At 44.2% G+C, this 25,317-nt stretch overlaps 9 protein-coding genes across 9 annotated transcripts, besides 44 other annotated features; all 9 read right to left on the bottom strand.

Annotated features, from left to right (window-relative positions):
- Nucleotides 1-15: part of a microsatellite that runs on past the window's edge.
- Nucleotides 1-25,317: part of a sequence feature (sequence corresponds to BAC RPCI93-5L5) that runs on past both edges of the window.
- Nucleotides 488-1,921, bottom strand: Tb927.3.5230 (DNA repair protein, putative; the record flags this gene model as incomplete). Its single annotated transcript, XM_839020.1, has 1 exon — nt 488-1,921. One exon carries the CDS (start codon nt 1,919-1,921, stop codon nt 488-490), a length of 1,434 nt encoding a protein of 477 aa, XP_844113.1.
- Nucleotides 2,199-2,230: a microsatellite.
- Nucleotides 2,569-2,597: a microsatellite.
- Nucleotides 3,066-3,094: a microsatellite.
- Nucleotides 3,113-3,155: a microsatellite.
- Nucleotides 3,334-3,393: a sequence feature (T-rich).
- Nucleotides 3,641-3,669: a microsatellite.
- Nucleotides 3,737-3,768: a microsatellite.
- Nucleotides 4,024-4,171: a sequence feature (T-rich).
- Nucleotides 4,478-4,510: a microsatellite.
- Nucleotides 4,551-4,610: a microsatellite.
- Nucleotides 4,687-4,719: a sequence feature (T-rich).
- Nucleotides 5,007-5,044: a microsatellite.
- Nucleotides 5,133-6,899, bottom strand: Tb927.3.5220 (hypothetical protein, conserved; the record flags this gene model as incomplete). Its single annotated transcript, XM_839019.1, has 1 exon — nt 5,133-6,899. One exon carries the CDS (start codon nt 6,897-6,899, stop codon nt 5,133-5,135), a length of 1,767 nt encoding a protein of 588 aa, XP_844112.1.
- Nucleotides 6,331-6,351: a microsatellite.
- Nucleotides 7,147-7,174: a microsatellite.
- Nucleotides 7,260-7,294: a sequence feature (A-rich).
- Nucleotides 7,645-7,668: a sequence feature (AT_rich).
- Nucleotides 7,676-7,695: a microsatellite.
- Nucleotides 8,078-8,125: a sequence feature (T-rich).
- Nucleotides 8,491-8,518: a microsatellite.
- Nucleotides 8,682-9,638, bottom strand: Tb927.3.5210 (hypothetical protein, conserved; the record flags this gene model as incomplete). The annotated part of the gene is made up of 1 exon (XM_839018.1): nt 8,682-9,638. The coding sequence occupies one exon, from the start codon at nt 9,636-9,638 to the stop codon at nt 8,682-8,684; it is 957 nt and encodes a 318-aa protein (XP_844111.1).
- Nucleotides 9,693-9,748: a microsatellite.
- Nucleotides 9,850-9,886: a sequence feature (T-rich).
- Nucleotides 10,533-11,243, bottom strand: Tb927.3.5200 (hypothetical protein, conserved; the record flags this gene model as incomplete). The annotated part of the gene is made up of 1 exon (XM_839017.1): nt 10,533-11,243. The coding sequence occupies one exon, from the start codon at nt 11,241-11,243 to the stop codon at nt 10,533-10,535; it is 711 nt and encodes a 236-aa protein (XP_844110.1).
- Nucleotides 11,303-11,360: a sequence feature (GA-rich).
- Nucleotides 12,185-12,223: a microsatellite.
- Nucleotides 12,227-12,285: a sequence feature (A-rich).
- Nucleotides 12,497-12,530: a microsatellite.
- Tb927.3.5190 (hypothetical protein, conserved) lies at nt 12,679-13,755 on the bottom strand (the record flags this gene model as incomplete). The annotated part of the gene is made up of 1 exon (XM_839016.1): nt 12,679-13,755. The coding sequence occupies one exon, from the start codon at nt 13,753-13,755 to the stop codon at nt 12,679-12,681; it is 1,077 nt and encodes a 358-aa protein (XP_844109.1).
- Nucleotides 13,797-13,832: a microsatellite.
- Nucleotides 13,850-13,887: a microsatellite.
- Nucleotides 14,036-14,065: a microsatellite.
- Nucleotides 14,240-14,293: a microsatellite.
- Nucleotides 14,390-14,417: a sequence feature (AT_rich).
- Nucleotides 14,572-14,592: a sequence feature (AT_rich).
- Nucleotides 14,593-14,617: a microsatellite.
- Nucleotides 14,777-14,804: a microsatellite.
- Nucleotides 15,024-15,050: a microsatellite.
- Nucleotides 15,506-15,549: a sequence feature (T-rich).
- Nucleotides 15,617-15,670: a sequence feature (A-rich).
- Nucleotides 15,702-15,744: a microsatellite.
- Nucleotides 15,963-16,018: a sequence feature (T-rich).
- Nucleotides 16,075-16,119: a sequence feature (CT-rich).
- Nucleotides 16,183-16,318: a sequence feature (A-rich).
- Nucleotides 16,416-16,826, bottom strand: Tb927.3.5180 (cofilin/actin depolymerizing factor, putative; the record flags this gene model as incomplete). Its single annotated transcript, XM_839015.1, has 1 exon — nt 16,416-16,826. One exon carries the CDS (start codon nt 16,824-16,826, stop codon nt 16,416-16,418), a length of 411 nt encoding a protein of 136 aa, XP_844108.1.
- Nucleotides 17,343-18,626, bottom strand: Tb927.3.5170 (hypothetical protein, conserved; the record flags this gene model as incomplete). Its single annotated transcript, XM_839014.1, has 1 exon — nt 17,343-18,626. One exon carries the CDS (start codon nt 18,624-18,626, stop codon nt 17,343-17,345), a length of 1,284 nt encoding a protein of 427 aa, XP_844107.1.
- Nucleotides 19,133-19,153: a microsatellite.
- Tb927.3.5160 (hypothetical protein, conserved) lies at nt 19,182-22,880 on the bottom strand (the record flags this gene model as incomplete). The annotated part of the gene is made up of 1 exon (XM_839013.1): nt 19,182-22,880. The coding sequence occupies one exon, from the start codon at nt 22,878-22,880 to the stop codon at nt 19,182-19,184; it is 3,699 nt and encodes a 1,232-aa protein (XP_844106.1).
- Nucleotides 20,731-20,777: a microsatellite.
- Tb927.3.5150 (exonuclease, putative) lies at nt 23,854-24,729 on the bottom strand (the record flags this gene model as incomplete). Its single annotated transcript, XM_839012.1, has 1 exon — nt 23,854-24,729. One exon carries the CDS (start codon nt 24,727-24,729, stop codon nt 23,854-23,856), a length of 876 nt encoding a protein of 291 aa, XP_844105.1.

Below are 25,317 nucleotides of genomic sequence, written 5' to 3'. Positions count from 1 at the left end.
ACAGACACAGACACAGACCCCCCATTTCCCATAAAGTTTTCTCAGCTCCGACCGATCCTCAGGAAAAAAGTGAACCTCTTCTGGAAGTTGCGAGACAAGGGAACCTCCCTCCATGCACTGCTGCGGAGTTAAGCCTTATGATCACTATGAGCTTTCCGCCTCCTGACTACAGATGTCCTTCACTCGTTGCCAAAATCGATTTGTCAGGCGCCCACGTCGCATCCTCAGCCAAATAAATGCAAGCAAGTACAAATTTTCACACCTGTGATTTCCTTAAATTCTAACAACCCACTGCACATCACTTAACCGATCCCCACCCCGCGGCACTCCACACGGAGCGACGGAAATGTGGGGTGCGAGGGAGTTGAACCAAATCAATAACGACAAAACGGGTAGTGACGCCACCGATAGGGCTCAGCCACACGCCTCAGTAACTTACCACCAACGATTCATCCACACCTTAAGCGAAGGAACAGCACAACACGATTCATTCGTCGTTGCATATACCTTCGTTACAAATCAAATAAGAGCAATATGCGGGTTGGTGAGCAGGGCCGCATATTATCGTGAATTGCCGACGCGATGCGTTTGCCGTATTTTGCGGTCGCCGCAGATTTACACGGACATGAGGAGCAACGGCCCATTGCATCCCCAACGCGGGTACTGGTGTGTGGCGGCGTATCATCCCCTCACCGGAAACAGATAGCGACGTGCGAACTTGATTCGTTACTACCACGGCAGCCCCTTCCTTAACTGCGAATGACTTCAACAAACTCCCCACAGATGCTACGGTAGTGGAAATTTCCCAACGGTTCATCTCCTCGCCCGAAGATCCACCAGCCACTACATCTGCAATGGAATCTACAACCACCACCCCAGTATTGCCTAAAGATGAGAAGGCACTAGACAGCGTACCATCCGATAGCAGTCGTAACAACGCCCCAACTCCATCAACTGGTCGAATCCCCACACCGGCAACGACAGTTCGTTCCGTCACGAATTCATCAAGACGAGCCTTCAAAAGCTCCACGTCAATAGACGGTTGACGGGAAGCCGCGGAAAGGACCATCGCTTTTGCTCTATGAAGCGCCCCTGTTGCGAGTGGCCCAAGTCGGCTGGCAGGAACGCCCTCAGACACAATATAAAGAGCCGCCACCTTTTCAGTTGCAAAGCCACGCAAACTATCAATAAACGTGTTGTCACCAACACCATCGCCTGAGCTGATCAACAGCTCGGGTAAGTGATTCACAGCATACAGAGCACACTGTTGCCTAGCAACGCATTGGAATAAGCACTGTAATACAAGTTGTGTCTTTCCGCTTCCTGCTTCACCATGCACCTCCGTGAGAAGTCCAGCGCAAAACCCGCCTTCAAGAGCACCACCCGTGGCATTTGACGGGGTTCCTGCGAGCAGGCGGTCCACCAGTGAGCAGCCTGTTGGGAAGAAGTGAACTTTCCGGTTAGTTGGCTGCAAAGGTGCCAGCCCCTCCAATTTCACGGAATCATTTCCCCATGCAGCTGCAGTTGCCAGCATGTCCGACACACTCACTGATACCGAAGAAAAACCGCTACCGCGAGCCCTCACACTCCTCCCAGCAGCACCTGAGTTTTCAGATAGTTGTGACACATGTCGATCGCATAGCGCTTCTAGCACCTTATCTGTGAAGTTCTGCAAATCTCCAGGTTGAGGCAACGGCACATGTCGATGTGTATTCTCGACAGAACGTGTCATACGCCGCTGCACATGAGGTTGATCCACCATCAACCGCAGTAGTAAATCTGCAGCGGATACCAGATCTTCATCCTGACAATATTGCAGCAGTGCGGCGGTGAGCACACTATCGGTTGGATTCTCCCGCAGGCATGGAAGCGCATGGAAGAGCTCACTGGTGAGAGTTGTGGGAGCATTCACGCTAGCCATTTAACACGCTTTTCAAAAATGTAGCCAAAATTCGCGTCCCTTTTCAGGTCAATTCTGTGATCTTAAAAGTTGAATACCCCACCTACTCCACCAAACACGCGTAGAAAAGACGCAATAAACCGTATACGTAACTGTCGCCCCTCCCCCTACTCGTGATTTGGGCACCTCCCGCGCAATAGAGCGAAAGAGAAAAAAGGGAAGGTTAAATTCACTAAAGCGCGGGCTCCTTCAGCGACGCGTCCGCTGCAATATGCATTCACAAAAGGCGTCTCTTCTTTTTCTTTCTTTCTTTTTTCTTTTCTTTATTTCGCACAGCGAGGCAACCTTGTTTTCTATGTAACGCCTCTCCTGGTTCTCCTTCTTCGCAACAACGGCTCCACCACGAAGAGTTGAGGACGCGGAGTAAATAAAGAGAGGTATGCTTTTTCCGTCTACAAGTGCTCCAAGGTGAAAAGAGAAGTAAGAACGGGAACAAAATGAGCAAACAAATTTTTTTAAAAAAAAGATGTGCACGGCAACATAAGAAGCAAACACACATCAATACATTATATTTCAATTCATTCACCTTTGCGAGCCGCAGTTCATTTTGTTTCATTAAAAAGGTTGAAAAAGGGGGGGAGGAGGGTAAAAAAAAAGGGAAAAAAAAGAGGAAGCAAGGAAGGAAGGAAGGAAGGAAATTGGAACAAAAAAATAGATGACAGCAGCTGCGCTAAGATACGGAATTTCTCATATGACCAAAGGGGTTCAGAATTATGTTGCACCGACCACAGATGTCAGCACGTGAGCATAACAGGATCGTGCGAAACGAAAAGGGAAAGTCATTAAACAAATAAAAAAAAGAAAAGAAAAACTTAAGTGTTTTCTTCCTTCTTTTTTTGTTTTTGTTTTATCGAAGTAATTGAGGAGTTGCGGGATGTTGCGGAGATGAGGAAACAAAAGCAATAAAAGGGGGGAAATAGTCTTCACCACAAAACACTCATAAAGACAACAACAACAACAAGGAGGGATTTTTTTAAAAAAAAGCAGATGCCCATAATAACTCGCTCCCGCGTAGTTGATTCCGAGTTAATGTGAGACTGCCAACAATTCACTCATGGAAAATATGTATCGCACAATAACGAAGAGTCAAACATGTACAAATACTTTTTTTTATTTGTTTGCTTGTTTGTTTGTATATATGTACGTCTTAACATAAATATATGAATGAATATGTATCAATAAATAAATATATAAAAGAAGTAGGAAACATCTACACGTCTTCGGGTGATTAATCAGTGGGGAACACAACAGTGCTGGAAAACATGTGTGTAAAAACATTTGAAACTCAAAGCCATGATGGAGAATTCATGTGGCGGAAGCTAAGAAGAAGATAAGAAACAAAGTAACGAAAGGCATCGACGGAACATTTTTTTAAAAAAAAAGCAAAATAAAAAATAGAGGAGAAATAATTAAAAAAGGAAAAAAAAAGAAGATTGCAGTGCTGCGGCACTCCCGTGCCTCAACTCACGAGGTCCAAACAATTCCATCAATGAAATGACCTTCGCACCGTCACTCCAATTCTTTTGCTAATATCAAATCATGTTTCACTTCACTTTCGACACCATTTCGTGTGGTTTCTCCTCTTACAAAATATTTCGATTCGCTATTCATTCTCCCACTTCAAGACTCAAGACGTTTTGTGTAGATATTTGTCTAATGTAACTTTACTCCCGTGTTGCATTTATTTCTTTTTTTTCTTTTTTTTTTTTAACCACAACATCACAAATCAAACGAAAACATTATTTCATTTCTGCCCAAACACACACACACACACACATATATATATATATATATATATATATATATATGGGTTGACATATGCGTTTTATTTGATATATTTGTTTACATTTATATTATTTGACAATCTCTGGCTTTCGCAAAATTAAAACATATGTTGCGCCACCATTATTTTCATATTTCGTGATTTATGAGGCGTACTCTTCTCTTCTTGATCTAAAACATATAAAAATGAGGGAAAAATATGACAAATAGACAAACAAACAAATATATATATATATATGACCTCAAGTGTGTGTCTTCTCAAAGTAACAAAAGTTACTAGCAAAAAAGAAAAAAAAGTTAAACAGTATCAAAGAAGAAACGACAACGAGCACACAAAAAAAAAAAGAAAAGAAAAGAACGGGTGTTAAAACAATAAGATCTAAAAATGAAATTCAAAAAGTAAAAAAAAAGTTAAAACAAAAGAAACAATTCCCTGTCTCCTATGCTTGCACGAGTGTTCCTCATCATCAACAAAACAAAAAAAAGAAACCGCTGATCATCACCGCAACTCAACAAAGTTTTTAAGTCCTCCTCTTCCTCCTCTCCCTTTTGTTTCTCCCCTCCGTTAATAATATATTTTCTTTACTTAAATGATTTATTGTGACATTCATCTTCTCTATTTTTTCTTCTTTCCCTTTCATGTCATAAAACTGGTAGGTGACAAAAAAACAAAAAAAAACAATGGATAATGTATGATCGTATCAGATCGTAAATACGGGCACACACAACTAAATTTATATTATATATATAAAATATATATATATATATCCTGCCTTTTTCCCCCATCTCTCTTTTATAATCTTTAAAACTTTCCTTTCCCTTTCCTTTTGCCTTTCCTTTTGCCTTGCTGTTCACTCTCACTTTCCTTCTATAATAATTTCTGCAACCCTCCCACCCTCCCCCCAAACGTTATTATCCCTCATCCCAGCACACCTCACACACACAAAAAAAAAAACAGAAAAAGAAAAAGAAGAAAATCGAAACCGCATGAAAGCAGCACTGCATTAAGGGGGAAAATGCTGCACCTGTGTGTTAAGGAAAACAACACAAGAAGATAGAGAGAGAGGGAAGAAAAAAAATGAAGAAACATCGCCCTTCCGGTTATTCCATCACCAAAGAACGGAAGGAACAACGGTGAAAAGGGTGGAAGGGTTAAAAAAAAACAAGTGAGCACAAACAAGAAGAAAACCCCAATCAAAAAGGTAAATGAATGGACGGATCAAAAAGTATTCACGTCGTCTACATCTACGTCTACTAAATGTGGAAACAAATGAAAAATAAATAAATAAATGAAATTAATAATAACAATAATATAGCAGTTAATCCCACTGGATATAGCTACGTTATTTCATCTCATTCTAATCAATACTAATGTAGGCCCCCTTCCTCCTTAAAGCACCGGCACTGCGCTTCGCATTGGAGACAGCTTCGGCTTTACCTTTGCATTATTGCAATTGCTCATGGGAGTGGTGTTGCTGTTTTGCGTTATGGAACAACTGGTGCATGGACTACAGCCACTTCCGTCTATTACCTTCACAACACCATCCTCTACTGATAGGCGAAACCCCGCTGGTGCACCATTTTGTGGGAGGCTACGCGACGGTGAGCGAAATTTCGTAGCGGGAGTTGCGGTACTGTTGGAATTAGTGCCACGTTTGCCCTTCCACAACTGTGCCATTTGGCCTCTCAGTTCGTCCAGTGCGGCAGTTAATTTCTCCATTTCCACCACACGGCTCTTCAATTCCGCCTGATACGACTCCTCTCGAAACCGCTTCTCAGAAATCAAACACCCCCGCTCCTCGCGAAGTATTTCATTATCACGAAGTGCCTCCTCGAGGGCATTGGCGAGACCCTCGACTATGACCGGTTGGCTTGTGGCCTCACACTGTGATCCGTTGTGTTTCTTTCCCACCCTTGTTGTTGACTCCTTCAGTTTCATATTTAACACAGCAATGGCTTTGCGGGATTCGAACAGCTCCTGCATTAGCTGATCCTTCGTTAGACTTAGATCCTTGTACCGATGGAGGAGCGACGCAGACTCCGCCTGTTCGTACATGCGAACTTTTCTCGCAAGAAATGCTACGTCGCGCAGCAATTGGGCTCCCAGGCGGTTCCTTGTCCGGTTCTTTTCCCGTTCCTTGTTGAGTTCCTCCCGCATCCGCTCCACCTCAGCCAAAGAAGCCGCCAACTGCGATGACGATGAGTTAACATGTGCCGTCTGCGATACTTCCCCGTTTCCAGCATCCGTATCGACGCAACAGCGGTCAGCACGAACTTTACTGAGCTCGCTTTGCAGCAGTTCATTCTGCCGACGCGTCTCAAAGAATAGTTGCCGCCATTTACTGTCTCCTGGACTTTTGCTGCGTTCAACCACGGGATTAGCACCTCCTGACCATAGTTTCGTCGATGAGGTGGCATTGCTGCTACAACTACTACGGCGGCTAAGTCCAACACGTTGAGGAACCGCCAATGAGCACGCCGTGGAGAATGACGTCATGACGGGGGCGTATGAATTGGCACGCATGAAGTTACGGTTAAGCAGCCCCGCTTGCGCGTTGGCATTTGGCATACTGCACCTCCTCATTTCCGCAGCAGCAGCAGCAGCAGCATTGGTAGTGGCAGCTGGAGTCCCTTGTGGAGCGGGTGCCTCCTCGCCTTGTTTTTTGTTGTGCAAGTCAAGCATGCGCTGCAGGTTTGCTTTCGTTGCGCTAAGGCTCGCTAACTCATTCTTTGTTTCCATGAGGCGACGCAATGCACTTGCCTTCTCACGGAGGAGCGTCTCCTTAGATTCATCCGCACGCTGCAGTTGTGCCCGCAGTGCCTCAGCCTCCTCCTCACGCTCCTCCATCATTTCTCTAACAGATTGCAGATCATCCACCGTTTCCCCAAGTACCACTTCCTGATCAAGCAGTTCATGAAGTAATTCTTCGCAACGAAGGAATTGTCTCAAAGCAAATTGTTTCAGATCTGCACGATTAAGTCGCGACAGCTCCTCGCTGATATGTACCACACCGTCCGCACCTCGCGCCATCGAGTCTTCTTCAAAAACTTTGGGAAGGCCGTTGATATATTCGCGCACAGCTTCTGCGGGGGAACATTTGTCATCAGAGACTCTAAGGGACACATCCTCTGAGTGGATGGAATTAGCGGAGGACATGAGGTGAAAACACAACTGAGGTAAATAGTTGTGAAGTGTAATTTCACTCTATATATGCAATGGAGTTTATATGGTTGATGAAATTTAATGATGACGTGGTCACCTGATCCACTGGTTCTTTTTTATTTGCTTTTTTTTGTTTTGTTTTTGCGTAACAACGCGAGGGAAAAGGGAAGGTGCGTTGCAAACTCCTCCTTTTCCAAGTGAATATTATTTATTCCCTTCCCCGTGTACACTCTTCTTTTTGGTTTGTTTGTTTGTTTGTTCGTTCGTTTCTCCTTCGTTTTTGTTAGCTTTCTAACAAAATTAGTATATATTTAGGTATTTGTGCACACGGATGTTTTATATTATAAGGTGTAATTTCTTTTCTTCTTTTCTTTTTTTTTGTCTTTTCTAAAAAAGGGGGTGATGGTGAACTTACTCATTCCACATGTAAAGAACAAAAAAAACAAGGGGGAAAAATAGGATGTGTTAAAACATGATGAATGAATTAATGAAGAGGGTTTTAAGCAAACAACAACAATTAGGAAACACATAAAAGTAAAAGACGACACATACAAACACAGTTTCTCGTATGCGACAAATAGGAGGGAAAATGAAAAGTCTGAATGCTCAAATAAATGAGCTTTTTTTTTTGCAAAAAATATATAAGAAATGTGCCTGCGTATGGGAAGGAGAGAGAGAAAAGGAACAGGAGAGAAGTCGACAAAACTGTGCATAATTAAAATTTCCTTTTTTTCAAAAGAAAAAAAAATAATAATAATAAATAGGTAAATCAAACAAACAAACAAACAAAATACGATATTATATGATACGATATAACACAAAAACAGCAACTGATGTGACCTCTTCCATATTTATATCACCACCATAACCAAAATTCTCAGCATCCGCATCATATTTTTCCCCTTCCCTTCCCCACACCTCTTCCGCTTCCCAACATGCTGCAAATGTACGGGCAATTAAGTTATATAATTTAAGATGCAATTAAGCATCATAAGCAATGAGAAAAGCAACAAAACGGAGGAAAGAGAAAAAGAAAAAAAAATTGTAACATGAAAGAAGACCAACACTTTACACATATCCACATAAACACGGGTGCATATATATTTCTATATTTATTTAACGCCATACGAAAAGGAAGGAACAATACATAATTTCAACGAGTTGACGTAAGTAAAAAAAAAGATAAAGAAAAGGGGAAAAAGAGAAAAAAAAAAGAAAAAGGGAATAAATTAGGAAAATACGCACAACAATTGCGGGTACGCAGAAGGGATATGGTGATACCTATGAAACATTTTTTTTAAAAAAAAGAAGGGAAAAAGAAAGTGGAGAGTGAAGGACTAAAGCAAACTGAATTAAATAAAGAGGGACAAACCATAGCGTCATCAAGAAATGCCGTCATGGATACGCAGTTAAATGCTGAAAAAGTGAAAAAAAAAAAGTAAAAAGTTCCCAACCTCATCTCCCTTCATGCATTTCTTTGCTTTATACCCGTATTCGTTGTTCCCCCTCTCCGCAATGGCAACACCTGCTAAGCAATAAAGTTAATAAAATAATACGTTCCCTCGTGCATTTGCATATATATATATGTGTGTGTGTGTGTGTGTGTCTATGTGCTTAGGTGAGATGGAAAACTGAATGAAAACAATAACTATTGTTATCATTAAAAGTCGGAACTATTGCAAGAAAAAGAAGGGAAAACTCCGGCAGCGTCCGCATCCTTCCATATAAACACGAACAACATAAACTTCGAAAAAAGAAAAACCGTTTGCTCAACTACTACGAATCTGCGTCCTTTACATCTTCCCACTCACTTCCAACACTATCGTCGCTTCCGTCAACATCACAATTCTCGACCTTTACACCATTGACAGCGCCATCCTCCTCTAAAATAGATTTTGTTTCCCCACCTCCCATTTGGTCGTAAAACATATACTGCGAATCCCCAGTACAGTCTGTAATATAGAGCCAACCATCATCTTCCTCCAATATTTTAAGTGGCCGAGTTGGATTGTAACAATGTTGCGCCATTTGTTGTTGCTTCTTCTCGGGTCCCTCGTCTCGCAAAGCGTAAGGCACAAGTCCACCACCAAAAGATCCAACAATACATCCAATTACGGTTCCAATACCCGGAAGAATAAAACCACCAACAACTGCCCCGACACCTCCACCCGCTACAGACACGCCAGCGGATGCGAGAATCGTAACAACATCATGACAATATTGTTGGAGAGACAACTTTGAAAAACTCGAGTCCGTGATGGCTCGCCGCAACAACACAAAACTTCGACCGCCAATTTGCACAACAACGGCAGCGGCGGTGGAGGCGATTCCGCCATGAAGTGCCACTGCCGTCACCTGCCGCACGAGGGGTTGCCCTGCTAAACGTGACATTATATTTGTGGTAGTACCACTTACTGAACCTGAAGCATTTCGCCCAATAATCCACAGCACTTTTTCCACTGGCCATGCAATGAGTACAGGGCGACGAAGCGAAAGGTATGAAACTACATAATAAAAAGCCTCCCGCTGCACACGGCTGCTAAGGGAAACATTGGAAGCGATACCTTCACCTAAGAGACGTGGTGAGAGCGCCACGCAAAGTTTCCTGGATGCAACTGATGAGATGGCGGCACGGCCAACACGTATTACAATAAGGCATGGTTGAAGTGGATAAAAGAGAGGTGACCATGGCTCATCACACCGCTTGTTTCCTCTGTTGATAAGCCTCAACATGCCACTACAAAAATATATATATACCTACTTTACACTAACCTTGCTCTACACTGTTATATATATATATATATATATATATATTTATTTATTTATATTGTACAAATATATATGTGTGTAAGAGGATGTGCGTCAACACTTCCCTGCTTCTCACTTCCCAGGGTTCACTTCCAGACTGTTATAACAAGCAAAGAAATCTAAAGTAAATCAGCATAAAAAAATAAAAAATAAAAGGAAAAATAAAGAAAAAATGGGATGTAAAATTATGAAACAACAGTAATGACAATCATGACCATGGGAGATAACAAATTTTTTTAAAGAGATTTTTTTATAAAAAAAAGTGAAAAGGCAAGAATTAGCGACACTCACTCGTGAAAAAAAAAAGGTTAGGGATGAATCTACGTGCCACCATCCGAACCTGAAGTGGGATGGTATTTTACCGAAAAGAGGGGTAATGGAAAGAAAAAAAGAGGGGGCCTGTTGGTGACGACTCCGTGCAAGTGACGAAAATGAAAAAAAAACAATAAAAATTAAGGGGAAAATTAATTAAAATCATGTCGCAAACGTACACCAAATCTAGCGGCAAGTGAGTTACCATGGCATGCTGATGAATAAAAAAGAAGAAGGAACCAAAAACACTGGGCCGCAAAAGAAAAAAAAATGCCTTAGCGGTGAAATTCAACAGGGCGCAATTTGCATCTATGAACATTTCTCATTTTCATGATAGGAAATGAAGAAGAACTAGGAGAGCGCACGCAGGGAAAGAAATATATATATATTAAGCAAAATAGCGAGGAAAGGACTGCACAAGAATGTAATACTAACCACCATATGCAATCCCTTAGAGGATTGGTTTTTTTCCCTCCATAACCTTATCCATCCTCTTTTTTTTTTCGTTTATCGACACCACCCTCCTGTGTTCATTAAACGGTTTACTTCGCTGGTCATACGGACGTGCCGCTTTCCTGCAGCCCAAACCTTCTTTTTCCTCTGTGGAGGAGGTTTGGTTTCATAAAACTCTCCACGCATAATCCTCGTCATGACGGGCTCTCCATGCAGAAGCTGCTGTCGGTAGGAATTATGTAAAACCCAGCGGCCACATCCCTTTTCCACGAGAGCATCAGCAGCGCCTTCAGTTGGAACAGCAAGTGACGCATCCGCTTGTGCTGGCATTAAATGCGAAAGATGTCCAACCACACGCCGCCTGGGAAGAGTCATTTCATAACGAAGAATCGCCGCCTCCCGCCGCGCTGCCGCACGAAGTTCCCGTTTATTGCACACTTCGCCGCGGCCAATTTGCAGCCGCCGTTTTGCCTCCTCATCAGTTTTCCACTCATGTCGCGCACGCCTCTGAGCTAACGCATGACATGAGCGCTGGGGATTCTCCTCTTCTATTTCTACATCACCGAAGTGGCCTTTAGGAAATACGCCCATTTCGCAGGCGAGGCGCTGTTGGTTGCTGAGGTGCAACTCATTCGACAGTGTTCCATCTTCCCTCCGTGTTATGGAATTTAACCACTGACTATTAGGGGCCGTTGCAGCTCGAGTCTTTTGGAGAAGACGATTGACGGCTGCGGCATTGCGCTTCGTCGAATCATCACATGCCATTAAACCGGTTGGTAATAGAAACCACCGAAATGAGACTCGTAACGGGATGAACAGTAATCTCCCTTCTCTTCTCTTCCCTTTTTTTTCTTTTTTCCCCCCTTTTCTTGCTCCTCTTCTATGTTATATATCCAATACCTACGTGTCCTAACTCTTATCTATCTGCAAATATGAATATCTATCGGTACAGTTACTCTCCTGTAAGTACTTGGTATGTAATTCCCTTGACTGCTACACCAGTTGTGGCCCCCGGGGAAATAATAAAATTAATAAAAGTAGAAAAAGCAAGCAACAACTCAATAAATAAACATACAAATATATGCGGCAATAACATTCCAGTGCCGCAAGGACAGCTAATAAAAAAATCAAACGAGAACACACGAACAGTTCACCACACAGCACATCGAAAATTGCACGCGACACTACAAAATGCATCTATAGTTACTGTTACGCACATAATTCAGGAACCAGCCGCCGCAGATTCAAAACGCTTTAAAGATGGCTCTGCTGCACCGTAGGCACATTAACACACACAAACACATAAACACGCACGAAAGAAAAAAAATCGATCTGCTTCCCCCATCCCACCCCCAGGCACCCTCACGTCATATTTTTTGTCTTTTTTTTTTCTCGTTTGATTTAGTTTTTCCTTTCTTCCACTCGCACGAATTTCCTACTTCACATCACCACAGGCCTATGACGCTGCAGTCTTATTATTGCAGTTATCCCCCTTCCTCCATCCTCCCATCACCTTTTGCATTCCCCCTTCACATCACTTTTAAAAAAAGTGTGTATATATAAAGTAGATTCAAGCAAGCAGCAAAATAAATAAATAAACAGGAAAGAAGAAGTTAAAGATTGGGATTGTGAAACTGGGAAGAAACTTCTGTTGCCATTCTACATTTACAGCAACATGGCGTTCAAATAAACGTCATCTACAGTTTCCACCACCACCACCACCACCACCACCACCACCACCACCAACCCTTCTCCCCGCCTTTCTTTTCTGTCCTTCACCTTTTTTTTTCTTTTTTTTATTTATTTTGTTGCTTACGATCGTTCCTTCATCATACATTTACAACCCACCTTCCACGAAACGAAAAATATACAAACCAAGGAGCATAAAGGAGCCAAGCTCGATGAAATAATAACAATAATAATAATATACGAAGTAAAAGAAAACTTCCACAGCTTCAACCAGAACAAGTAGATCCTTTCCTCCCCTTTGTGCGCATCCGTCTCGCCTCTCCGAAGGCAAAAAAAAAAAAAAGAAAGAAAAACAAAAAAAAACAATGAGAGGTTGCAAAACAAAAAATGAAAGGAGGAAAAGGTACAAAAGGGAAGGATGAGGAAAGAAACCGCTATATTTACCCACATAAACACACACATATACACACACCTGCACACCAAATATATCCTCCCACCAAAATGTTCTTTTTTAGATACGAAAATTTGCTTTAGATGTGTTCAATACATTTGGCAGGTCCCATAAATCATTCTTGAAACGATATGGCTTGCTATTGTACCCCTGCGGTGCCTTCTGCCAGTTATAATACGGGTTTGGCAGCTTCATACCGTAGCGGTGGAAAGGTAAATTCTCATGCGTTGCATTAGCCCAAATAGTATCCTGAAGTGGACCTTGAGTAATACGCATATACCGCGACGCTGCCACGCTTGCATTACGATTGGTATCAGGATCCACACGATGTTCCAATACGGGAGCGAGTGAACCCCAATTTGCCTGCCGCTGCGTCTCTCGGTTCGCCTGAAAGCTATAAAACAACCGCATACCAGGAAGAATGTAATGCCGCGCATATTCATACTGCATACTCATCGCCAGTGTGAAGACAAACCAAAAAGCGGTTTTCTTCCAGCGCCCCATAAAGATGGCGTAGCCGAGTGGCGGGAAAATGCAAGCGGCTGCACGAGACAAGTAACAACTTTGACCCTCATCCCATGCCCGCTTATACGCATTTGGGGAGGGATCTTTAATACGGAACATCGCCGGCCCATGGGTATAGAGCCATTCATACGAGTAAAAGTACCCACCAATTCCAACAATACCCGCCAAGTTCACTCGTATAATTCCCATTAAAAACGCTATGTTCCACGCAAACCGTGTCCGTGGATGTCCTACAGGTGAACCGGAATTACCCGCGCGAACCAAGAAAAAGTTTGCGAACCACACATTGAGGCCTATCATACCGTACCTCACGCATTCGTATGTACTCATGGAATCCGTGTAAGGTACCTCCTCGTGTGCACCTGTGAAACCGTTGAGGGAAAGGAACCCAATAGCGAGTTTTTGTACTCCCAATTTTCGTATTTGATGCGTCTCATCCAGTGGATTATACGGAGCTGAGACATCCACAACCGGTCGCTCGCGCTTCGCGTTTTCCGGATCCACAAAAGAAGTTGTTAAACTCATTGAGTGAGATCCCTGTGCTTTATCCCCTTTTGGTGGTTCATGCCCCTCCTTTTTGAGGATTTCTCCCTGAAATTTCCGAACGAACATTACGACCCGTCAATCACACAAAAACAAACTCAAAACACGCACACGCACACACTCACACTCACTCACTCACTTACTCAGTTGGTTAGTGGCACGCCAACAACAACAAAAAAACAACAACAATAATTATAATAAATATTATCACAGTAACAGAAAACAAAAATGAAGAGACGGTGTCACGTGGCGCTCCGTAACTTTGTAAACCGGTGACAGCGGAAACGAAAATAATAGCTTAATAATAACAATAATAACAACAGCACCCTTTAAAACGGGTGACCCAAAGATATATATATATATATATAAATATATATATCTTTGATTTCTAAGTTGAGAAACTAAAAAAAAAAGTAAAGTAAAGTAATAAAGCCCACGAAAGATTAAACAGAACAGGTTTCAAAGAAACTAGTCTGTCAAACTCTACAAAGAAGGGAAATGAGGTATAAAACGATTGATCAAACGGGCGTTTAACAAATAGCTTACAATTCCCTAGTAATTTTACTATTAATACTACTAATGATGATAGCAACAACAACAATAATAAAGACCTTACTTTTTCTCTTTATTTCTTCCTTTCGTTCCTCTTGCTCAAAAAGAAAAAAAAAGATATTACTATGTTCAGGTTCTGTTTTGTTGTCCCTATATAAATGTATAAATATATAAATTTACCGAAGTCTATTTTCTCCCCTTTTTTACTCACTTACTGTTTAATATACGTACTAACTAACTTACCTAAACTCTGCTACGGCCCCCAAAAGAAAAAAAAATGGAATCCGAAATGAGGAGAAACACAAAAAAAAGAAGATACAAAAATATTCCTTCTTTATAAAAAAAATTAAATTAATATATATATATATATATATATGTACTAAATGCTGCGCTTTTTCTTCCTTGACTAACTTTGCCTAAATGGACTTCGATTCGTTTGATCAAAGCACTCTTTTGATCTCACAAAACGCACGCACAAACACAAAGAGGAAAAAAAAAAGAAGAGGTAGACGAAAAAAAAAACAAAGGTCGCTACTTTTTGTTTGTTTGATTGATTGATTGATTGAGTGGCGCAATGAAACTTGCAACACCGGAAATACGCCTGCTAATAATAACAATAACTTCAGCAGTAATAAAATTAATGCCGTTTACTGTTGGCAAAGTGGACTACAGCGAAGGAGATGACGGGAATATTATGTGTTTTATAAAAACACACTCGCACTGTGCTGGTACTTGTATCTTTTTGCTTCCTATTGCTTCGTTCCTAAAATCCAATGAGCAAAGGAAACAACGACAGCAACAACAACAACAACCCTCCTTTCTTTTTCCCTTTTTTGTCTTCCTTTTTCTTTGAAAAAAAAAACAAGATGGAGGGAACAAAACGCGCACAAAAGCCCTTTTACCTAAATTTACTCGTGTTTTCCAAATGGATATCTCCTATTCTGTCTTTGCTATTTTCGCTTCTACACACTACTCTCACTTCCCTTTGGCAGGTTTATCCTTTTATATATTCCAAATATATGCACAAATAAACCTGTCGGTGAAGTGAGCCTTCCCACTTTGATATAAAATAAGACAAAACACAGAACATTAACAATACAAAAAGAAAGAAAAAGAAGGGAACACATTTTAACAACTGTAAAAAGACAAGACAAGTAAATACAAATAGATGAGAAACACATACAACTATTTATATTTGTATATATTCATGCACAGAATGAGAGGAGAAACGAAAGAAATGAGTGGTTGTGTGGAGGGGCGGGTAGGTAAAAAAAAAAAAAAAAGTAAAAAAGTAAATAAATAAATAAAGAAGCCATAGCAGTAAGCTGGAGGTGCTTAAGAGCTTCAAATGCAAGCCTAAAAATTCATTCGATTTCAGTTTTGTTTTGTATTTTTGTTTTTTTCTTTTTTTTTCTCTTACTTTCCTCCTTTTCCTGAATTCTGGTCCATTTCACACGCGCAAAACAAACACACACACACACAGACAGACAGACAGACAGACAGACACGTAAAACTGGTGGCCTTCCTGCACTCTTCTTTTTCACCTCTTCTTTCTCTTGTATTTGTTTCTTTCATTAAAATTTTTTTTTTTGCAACATAATTTAAATAAACGAATAAACGACGAGAGAAGTAACGGTAGCAGTGGCCATAGTTTACGCCTGCGTGATGTAACTTAATTTAGCAAACAAAGCGTGAATAGGGACAAAAAGAAAAAGCAGTGCGGTAAAGAAAGGAAGAAAAGAAAAGAAAAAAACTGCAAAACCAAAAATAAGAGAGAAAATGGTCCAGTAGTGAAGACTGGTATCACTGATGTAACAAATGATATAAAAATAAACGAGAGACAAACCAAAAAAGAAAAAGAAAAAGAAAAAAAGAAGGAAACATATCCGTTTTCTGAATTTTAGTCCTTTACTATTTCCTTTGAACTTTCGATCCCTCTCCTATTTTTCTTTTCCTTCCTATTCTCATTTTCGCACCATTCCTTCCCTGTTTTTGCCGATTTCCTCTCTTCTTTTTCCTTCTCTTTTTCTTTTTTATTTTTTTTGGTCTTCCTTTGCCCGTCGCTTATTTTTTTTTCTTTCTCATTTGCACACTCCTTGTTCATTCCCTCACTCCACACCGCTCCTTTTCTCCTTTTCTCCCATCATCCTTCTGCCGTACATTTTTCTTTTTTATTATTACCGGTTCGACTTCACTTTGCGGGAGATTTCCTCAAAGTCAAGTCCCGATGCATCATTTGCCTGAATTCCCTGGAAACCCTGCGTGAGGGGCACGAGAGCGTCGCGGCTGCTGCTGTACAACATCTTCGTGCGTGGGGCTCCGGAATCGGGATTCCAACTGATGAGAATTAATTTGTCACGAGGGCCGTCATTGGTGGTATACTCAAAGTCAAAAGCAGCGTAACATGGCACATTTTTGTCAATGGCCTCAATGAACTGATCAAAGTTGGCGCCTCGCTCGCCAATAGTTTTCACGGCAATGGACTTTTGATCAACGATGTGCATAATCACGTAGCGGGACTTCTTGTGGCGGAGATCATTGAGCGCCGTGACGCACTCGTCCGCAACAGAAACACCAGACATGGCCATGGTTGCGGAGAAAAATAAAGAAGAGAAGTGTGGTGTTAGTCTTGTTACCTTTAGCGGTCAAACACAGTTTTCCCCCTTCTAAGGTATAAGAGTGCGTTCCGTTTGTTGTTTGTGTTGCTTTCTTTTCATATAATGAGACAAAGGGAAAGGAAAATGGTTAAAGGAATATATATTTATATGCGGGAGGCAAAGGGGGGAACGAAAGAATATTGGCGGTTCAATTGGATCAACCACACATCATGCACAGTTGCACACGGGTGGAAACACTAAAAGATTGAGGGTGTAACATTGACACGAGCGTCAGGTGTTTGAGGTAACCAATAACTGGAAATGTATGAAAGACCCTCACAAACAGTAAAATTTCATCACCTGTGTACCCAACGCCGCTTTACAACATTTTGTTGCCTGAAGAAGGTGCTAGAAGTCAAAAGGAAATGGGTGGAAAGTAGCAACCACATGCCGTAAATGATGAGCTAACAGCAGAAAAATCGGTGCTGAAAACCTCTCGCCATACACCTATAGACCGAGTAACCCTCTCACAAAACTGGAACCGGAAGAGCAAGGAAGAAAGAAAACAGGCTCCACATCTCCCGCTTCCCCCTTGTGACTAACAGTAGTAACATCAGTCTCACCAGTTCGATCTGGTGCCGTCTCAGATGGATGTCCTTCAGCACCAGCAGCACCCGTCATTGACGCGGTTGCGCATATTCTTCTAGCCGCACCACCACAGACAACCCCTGCATAAGCCACACCACTAAAAGACAGATAAAACACTGCCACAAGTCCCGCAGCACTTTGTGCGGGTGACTCGTGTGAATTACTAATACCAGCTCCCCGTCCTTGCTGTGAATTGGCACCTCGCCCCATCTGGCGTCTTGTGGGCTGCAGCCAACCCCCATGACCCTCAACACCAAACAATCCACCTGGAGGTTTCAACGCCGCGTGACCGCTAATTCCATCACCTGCCCATCCATAAGATTCCCCTTTGACTCCCTCGAGTTCATCGGTACTCCCATCGAGGGCCACACTGCGCCAAAAGGCAAGTGAACTCTGCAGGGTTTGGCCCTCGGCACGCACGGCGGTATATTTCGCCCTCAGAAGTGACACGGAGTCATTTATACGCTGCAATTGTTCAACATCCCGCACCACAATCTCCGCACAGAACAAGTTTTGTGAGTCACTGTCATGTGTTACGGAGGGGAAGTACCTCACGTGGACGTCATATCTCTCGCTCACCTTGTTTCCTTTATCACTGCCCATTCTGTACTCTTCGCCGCCCCCAACAAGTGGCATGACGCACCTCAACACGACATCTGCAATCCGTTGCGACATCCACGAAAGATATGCCTGCGGAAGGCGCACCCACCTCCGATGCAATGCGGTCCCCAACGAGTGACCTTGACGTTCACGCAGACCCTCCAGGAGCGCCCTTGCGGTGATATCTTCCCCAGCAGACGATATGGTGCCAGCAATCTCGTTACTATGCAAAGGTGGGAGTTGCTGCTGATACATTTGTTGCACTGGTGTTTCAGCAACATCTACCAAACTGGGGTCAACGCTGTGTTTGGAAGACAGCTTGGTCGCAGCAAAGCGTATAGCTTCCACTTCACTAAGAAATGTACGGAAGGGGTGCGGAGCCGGAGGTGGATTGGTAAGCAGGTCAACGTACCAATGCGCTTGACGGAGACTCGACGGTGTCAGTTCGTCGGATAAATCCACGACAAGTGGAAGCTCTGCCCAAGAAACCTCCCTCCCCATTGATGCGTCTAGCAGACAAGGAAAGAGTAGAAAGGAAAACATGCAAGGAAGTTGTATAGGTGTAGGGAGAAAAGGGACGACACAGCTAAGACTCCCTTGTAGTTTGCAGATGCTTTCAGCCACAGCACTTGTTCTCAAACATTGTGGCCAAAGGACCATCAAAAGATGAGAAAATCGAAATGGATGACAAAGGGGCGATGTTCATGAACATTGCTCGAAGAGGTTATCGCATCGATCCACACATCTACTCTCATGCAATACAACGGCGCCCGCTTGGGTGGACGCGGTAAGTAATTATTATATGCCACAAGAAAGGGTAAAGAATAATAAAGGAAAAAGAAAGGAAAAAACCGAGAACGGTGAGTTCAACAACAATTTAGGGTGTTCAGTCCCGTTTGTACGGGTTGCTCTATGGTTGAGAAAACAAGACTGCAAACGAGGAACTTCTAGGCACTGCCACATATAGGTGCGTGCGTGTTCCCCATTCCCCTCCCCGTTACACAGGTCACAACACAATTAAAAAGCGCCGAACAAACGCAACAACAACAACACACACACACACACACACAAGTCCTCGCAACTCACTCGCTTTTGCATTTATTTGTCCGTCAGGTCCACAACTTGCAGCGTCTTCAGCGCTTCCGCGGCGTCATTCAACGAGTTGAGGTAAGCTACCCACTGACGGCACTTCTCATTAACAGGAAACTCATGTCGTAACAGTGCCTTTATCATTGAGCGAACACGACGCTCCTGCTGCAGAAGCCAAACCTGCTCACTGGAGAGAGCCTCAAGGTCCACAATACGGTGATGTTTCCCTGTAGGTAGGGCGATGGACCCTCGTTTCCGTTTGCCGATATCAGTCGTCTCAACGCAACCACCAGGACTTATTCCTCTGTGAGGGGAAAATGTGTTTGACGCCGATGAACATCTTCGCTTCCCCCTGCCGCGCCCGCTGGCCGAGTTTCCCCTGTTTGCAAATGTGCAGGCGCAGTTACCGGTCCCACCTCCTCTTCTGTTAACTACAGGGGAGAGGACCCGCATGTTTTCGTCAACCATAACAATGTTGTAGCGCTCAACACAAACACTACAGTACGGGTTCAAACGTCCAGGTCCGAGGGGACTACGAGACCTCGTCACTGGCATGCAACTGAACCGTGTAGGGGACATCGAAGGGCTTGAACAGCGGCGTACAAAATACAGCGGGAGCCGCCGACCTAACTTATCACATAATGCACCGGCTGTAGGGTCTTCCACATGCTGGTAGGCTTCACCATCATAACAGTAATACTCGCCTGGTACGCCTCTAAACGTACAGCTTGAGGTATCCCATTCTTCCATAGACCCCTTTCGAACAGTAAAGGAGGCCCTGGAACCGGAGGTCCCTCGTACTCGTGGCGTTGTTTGTGGGGAAGTTGGACGTTCGCTATTACCTCCTGCGCGCAAAGTGGAGTGAATCGAGGATATGGAAAGGGGTTGCCTCCCCTTGCGGCTCGCTCCTCTACGTGCATGATTCGTTATATGCGATTGAGAAATTTGCCTCGGTTCGCGAATTTCCGATTCAGCAGCCTCCACGGCGCGCGACCGTCTTCGCCGGTGCTTTCGGTCTCGGGAGTTGCCCCGACTTCCGCTAAAACTCGCTTCAGCATTCAAATACCGCATACAATCATCTGGGGAGCCGTTGGAACGCGGACGCGGTGCTTCGTCGCCCCTTTCTTCGATGGCGGACCCGCATTCTGAACTCCCTGATGATCCGCCACTCAGTTGTCTACGCCCCTCCACTAGTAGAAACGGACGGGGTAGCTGTCGTCCCACAACCCCGCTGGCTTCTTCCATCGCGTTCGCGAGTATTTTCCCGCCCCTTTCGTCTTCTTTGTTGGGTACAACACCCTCTGTTAAGCCGGTAGTCCTCATGGGGGTCTCTTCTGATAAAATTTGTGAAAGGTAACCATATGGTACGGAGGTATCTATGGCTTGCTCCCTTCTGAAACTGGTAGATCCCACCTCACCTTCCCTAATGCGTAGCGACTCGTTCACGAGCTCCTTGGTATTAGTGCCAAACTCCCGACGTTCAAGAAACGGTTGCTGCGGGATCCCCACAGCATCTGGGGAGGAACGGGATGCCACAGGATGGTGCTGGTAGTTGTCATGGTACTGCTCGTGGTGCTGATGTTGCTGCTGCTGCTGTTGGTGTTGGAACTGGTGAAACAACTGTTGATCCCTATACTGTTGTACCTCTTGCTGCACAGAATCCCGCATCATGCTAATAACCTCGGATGTCATGGGAAACTTCGACTTGCTTACGGGCTTCCCACGGATTGCCATTCGCACACGTTCCTGCAGTGGAGGTGCTAGTGAGGAGAGCAGCTCCTCAATGCTACTGTCGTCTTCAAGTGACGGGGTGGATGAGTCATCTTTTTTATGTTTACAGGATGAGACTTTCCCCCGCTTCCGCGAATTCCCTGCGGGGCGAGAGACATACCACTTTACGTCCGTCTTCCCCACTTCCATCTCTAAACTATCCGCGGAAGAGTCCTTCTTGATGTGCGCAAAATCTTTTACACGTGAAGCCATAAACAACAACTCTCCCTTCTCATTATCACCACCGCCAGCAGCAGCCTCCACAGCAACAAGCTCCGGTTGCTTCTTGGATCCCTTACGTACCACCGGTGACGCCTTTTGTTGCCCAACACCAGGAACATACGCATCCAATGGCGTATCCGTTCGACTGCACCTCACTGTAGGAGATGCTGCCACCATAGCATCGGGTGTCTCCTTGCTTGAACGCGATCGAACGGAGAAAAAATTGTCCGTTACGCGCACAAACATACTGTTAAACCAGTGACGCATGCAAGCAAGTAACAGTCGCCTTTCTTTGACAACCAAGTATTTATCTAGCCTCCGCTTTAAGTGCCGCTTGCTGCTATTACTCTGACCAGCATCGTCCATCTCAGCACCGCTCGACGTGTTTACTTGGTCAGCATTGACATCAAACTTCCGGAACCCTCCTCGAATCGGTGTTTCTCCGGATTCTTTGACTGATTTCAACAACTTTCGCTTCTGGCATATTGGCGGTGCCCCTCCCTCGCACGTCGCTTTACCAGCGGTGGCTGCCTCCCTTTCGTCTGTCAGTATGCCAACAACCTCAGCATCATCACCTGATACATGTGGCTTCTTAACGGAAGTAAAGAGTTTCTTCTCAACAAGCGATAGGTGCTCACTGCTATCAGCAAGAATGCGTGGCGTGATGTCCTCTGACGAGAAAGTGATTCGCCTGGCTTCTAGTTCTCGCGCCGTGACCACATCATCCGAAACTGGCAACTTCAAGGGAGCAGGGGACAATCGGATGGCCCGTCCCGCAGACTGCCCCGCATCCGATGAAGCAATGGATGATGAAAATTCTTCCAATGCCTTCAACATCGAAGGTGACACGGGCGAGCCTATAGAAACGGTTGTGGTGTCACCAATGTACACGTTCTCGTTACGCGCATTTGCGTGCATCTTCAAGCAACGTTGATGCATCCAAGAATTAATGTGGTCCTGCCACTGTTGCTGCTGCTCTGCAAAGCTCCCGCCAAGTAGCACGGTGAGGCCACAGAGTGAACAGACATTGTACACAGTACCCTGCGGTGCGGCATCGCTTCCAGCCGCTTCAGCACTTACATCCGCACCAGTCGCAGTAGTGGCAAGTCCCGCGGTGGTAGTCGTGGCACTGGTTGCGGATGCATTAGCAACAGCAGCTTTTGGGGAGGGGGAAGGGGAAGGAGAAGAAGCGGGAATTTTAGGGGGTCTGAGCTTTACGGCCTCAGACGCTGATTGGGTGGCCACGACACTCGAATGTACAGAAGTCACTGGAGTTTGCCCGTCTCCGTCATGAAATACACTTTCTTCCCTTTTCACCGCTGTTGGTGGCATCCGAGGGGCATCTACGGCATCCTTTGTTGGGGGCAGATCTTTGGTCGGTCGCACCACCACCGGTGAAGTGGAACGGGAGCCAATAGACGAATGAAGCTCTCCACGGGGAACCGACATGGAGGGAGTAAAAGGCCTGCAAAAAGAAAGAATGCTCTGCTGTTGGCGAGGGGTGAGGTACTGAAAACTCCTTTGCAGTTCTGAAGTTGTGTCTAGTTGTTGTTCTCTCCCAGTTGCTTCCGCTGAACCCCTCGTCACATTAGAATCGGGAGTCGCTGACACATCCCGAGGTGTCAAGAAGGCGCTGCGCCCGTCCGACCCGAGCCCCTGCACGACTTTCCCAAACGAAAGCTTCACGCCAAAAGGTGGTCGGGGACGGTCACTCATTATTGCGATGACAAGTTGGCTGGTGAGTCAGTCTGAGTTGTCGTCCTCTCTTGCGTTGGTGCTTCAATAATACGTGAGAAAGTTACAGATTCTATGGGAACAATATGGCGATATTCTTTTTTTTTTTAAAAAAAAGAAGATAATAATAAGATCCTCCCCCACGGGCTGGTACGTGGGGTTGTACGGACTAAAAGAAAAGGATTAAAAATAAAAATACAAACAATATTCACTGCGCACACTAGCTTCTTCGTTACTGAAGTACCTTTTTACGCTCGTTTCTATATATGGGTCACTGTACACCTCAGTCCAGTGATATATGGGGTTCTGATGTTGTTGTTTTTTTTTCTATCTACCGTTACCTACCTTTATCTTGATTCCTCTTTTGTTATGTTCCTTTCACTCTTTCACCCTTTCCCTCTCTCTTTCTCTGTGTGTGCGCCCGCGTGAGTAAGCCTTTTCTTTTCTGTTTTCTTTGTACCTCTTCTGCAATCGTCACCTTGGGACGATGAGTTTTCTTTGCGCCTCTCTAATGTATGTTGACACAATGCCTTGCTACGTTCCTCACCCACCCGGTAGTTACCGAGCGAACGCAAAAAAGGTGAGGTAATTGTACTAAACATGCAATCAAAGAGGAAGGAAGACGTGTAACACAGTCATAAACGTTCATCAAAAAGAAAAATTGTTATTATTATCCGTTTGGAGTAACTTGCAACTGAAACGAATGAACTGTAACGATGATGAACAGCAAAAGGTTCTGGTGTAAACAAAAAAGAAAACCAGTGATATCTGAACACAATTAACAAATACCCAATGTTAGGAACCCTACCCCCGCCAGCCCCTACGCCACAGTAACGCACGAGTAGGGATCGTTGCATTCGCTGCCGGCGCCTTCATCTGTTGTCATCTGTTGCTGTCTGTTGTTTCTGAAGGGTCAATCTCATGCATTTCCCCGTGTCTTCCCCTTCTTTTCACGTTACTCGCGAAGGTGTCGTTGCTTTGCTTTTGCATTTTCCTCATCACAGAGTTCCCGCATTTCTTGTGTAAGGATCACTCCACCAACATCCATTGGACATTTGTATTCGATCGTACTAACGCGTTTCACAAAGAAACCGCGGCGCATCAACTCGATGAGGATACGCGCAATGTTTCGGGAGTCGTCAATTCCACTGTGTTGTTTGCCCTCGAAATCGAGACGCAACGTCCGCAACATGTCGACCAGTTTCCGCGGCCACTTGTTGAAGTGTTGTTTGAAGCACTTACGCACGTCCACCCAGCGGTAGAAAAGCGGCGGAAAAATGTGGCCATCGCGGACCACGCTGCATTCATGCATGAATTTACGCATATCCCACGGACCGTCGGTGGCGAAGCAAACCATGCGTTCGCAACCCACCCACTCTTTATTGTCTTTCTCGTCATATTTGAATTTTTTTCCCAAATCACCCAGACAGTTGCTTGCCAGCTGAGAAGGAGGATACTGTTGTTTCCACATTTTACAAAGAGGATACACCACTTCACGAACCCATTGACCAAATTTTTGAATCACCTCCGGCAGAGTTGGTGCGTCATCAACTACCGATTGGGTGATGCCAGTCAGCTCCTTACAAAAAGCGGTGAGTTTCGGACGGCGCACTGGGTGAACATAAGAGTGAAACTCAGCTACAACAGCAAGTTGTGCGGTGTCAATGCACACTACCGGAAACTCAATGATCTCGTGTGGGTACAGTCCGGCACTATCAGCGTCACACGTCGCCTCGAAGTCACACACAAGTAAATGTGAAAAAGGTTGCGGACGACCACGCGGTTTATTCTTTCTTTGTGATAGACCTCCATCGCCTTCATTCTTAGTCATCTTCTTGCAAGTTATATCTCCAGCGTCATAACATTTGTCAGTATGAAACGCTTGAGGTTGCACGCCGTTACTGCTGGCACTGGCTCTTTCCGGTATTGCCTTGCAAGAAACCATAAGTATGGCGTAGTTTCGCTTTGCACGGCGTCGCCTTTCCTCTTAATAATACCCACAGCTTCTTTACACGCCTCTCTTTTTGGATGTTGTTGTTGTTGCTGTATGCTTCCTTTAGGGAAGAAATTGGGGAGGGGGTGATATCTATACTTCACTTCCTTCACTCCCTGAATCACGTTACGGGAACACAACTGTATTGTACACATAGAGTCGTATATTTTTCAGAACAAATAAGTGTAACGAAGGTAATTAAGAGGGGGAGAAAAAAAAAAGAAGAGAAGAGATAACGCGAAGCAAATGATATTTACAAGAGGATTAGCGAGCAACAGCAATCTACGGGTGGTGTGTAAAAGCAACAGGCCGGACAGAAAGCAGAAATTCAATGAAAGGATATCTTCAATGGCCAGTACGAAACACTGCGACCGAATACGGCTGCTCTGTTATTTTCCTTTCTGAACCATTCATCCACTTCATTTC

This window comes from Trypanosoma brucei, chromosome 3 (assembly GCF_000002445.2).
Source record: "Trypanosoma brucei brucei TREU927 chromosome 3, complete sequence".
NCBI lineage: Eukaryota > Euglenozoa > Kinetoplastea > Trypanosomatida > Trypanosomatidae > Trypanosoma > Trypanosoma brucei.
This window is presented reverse-complemented; position numbering and strand designations above follow the sequence as displayed.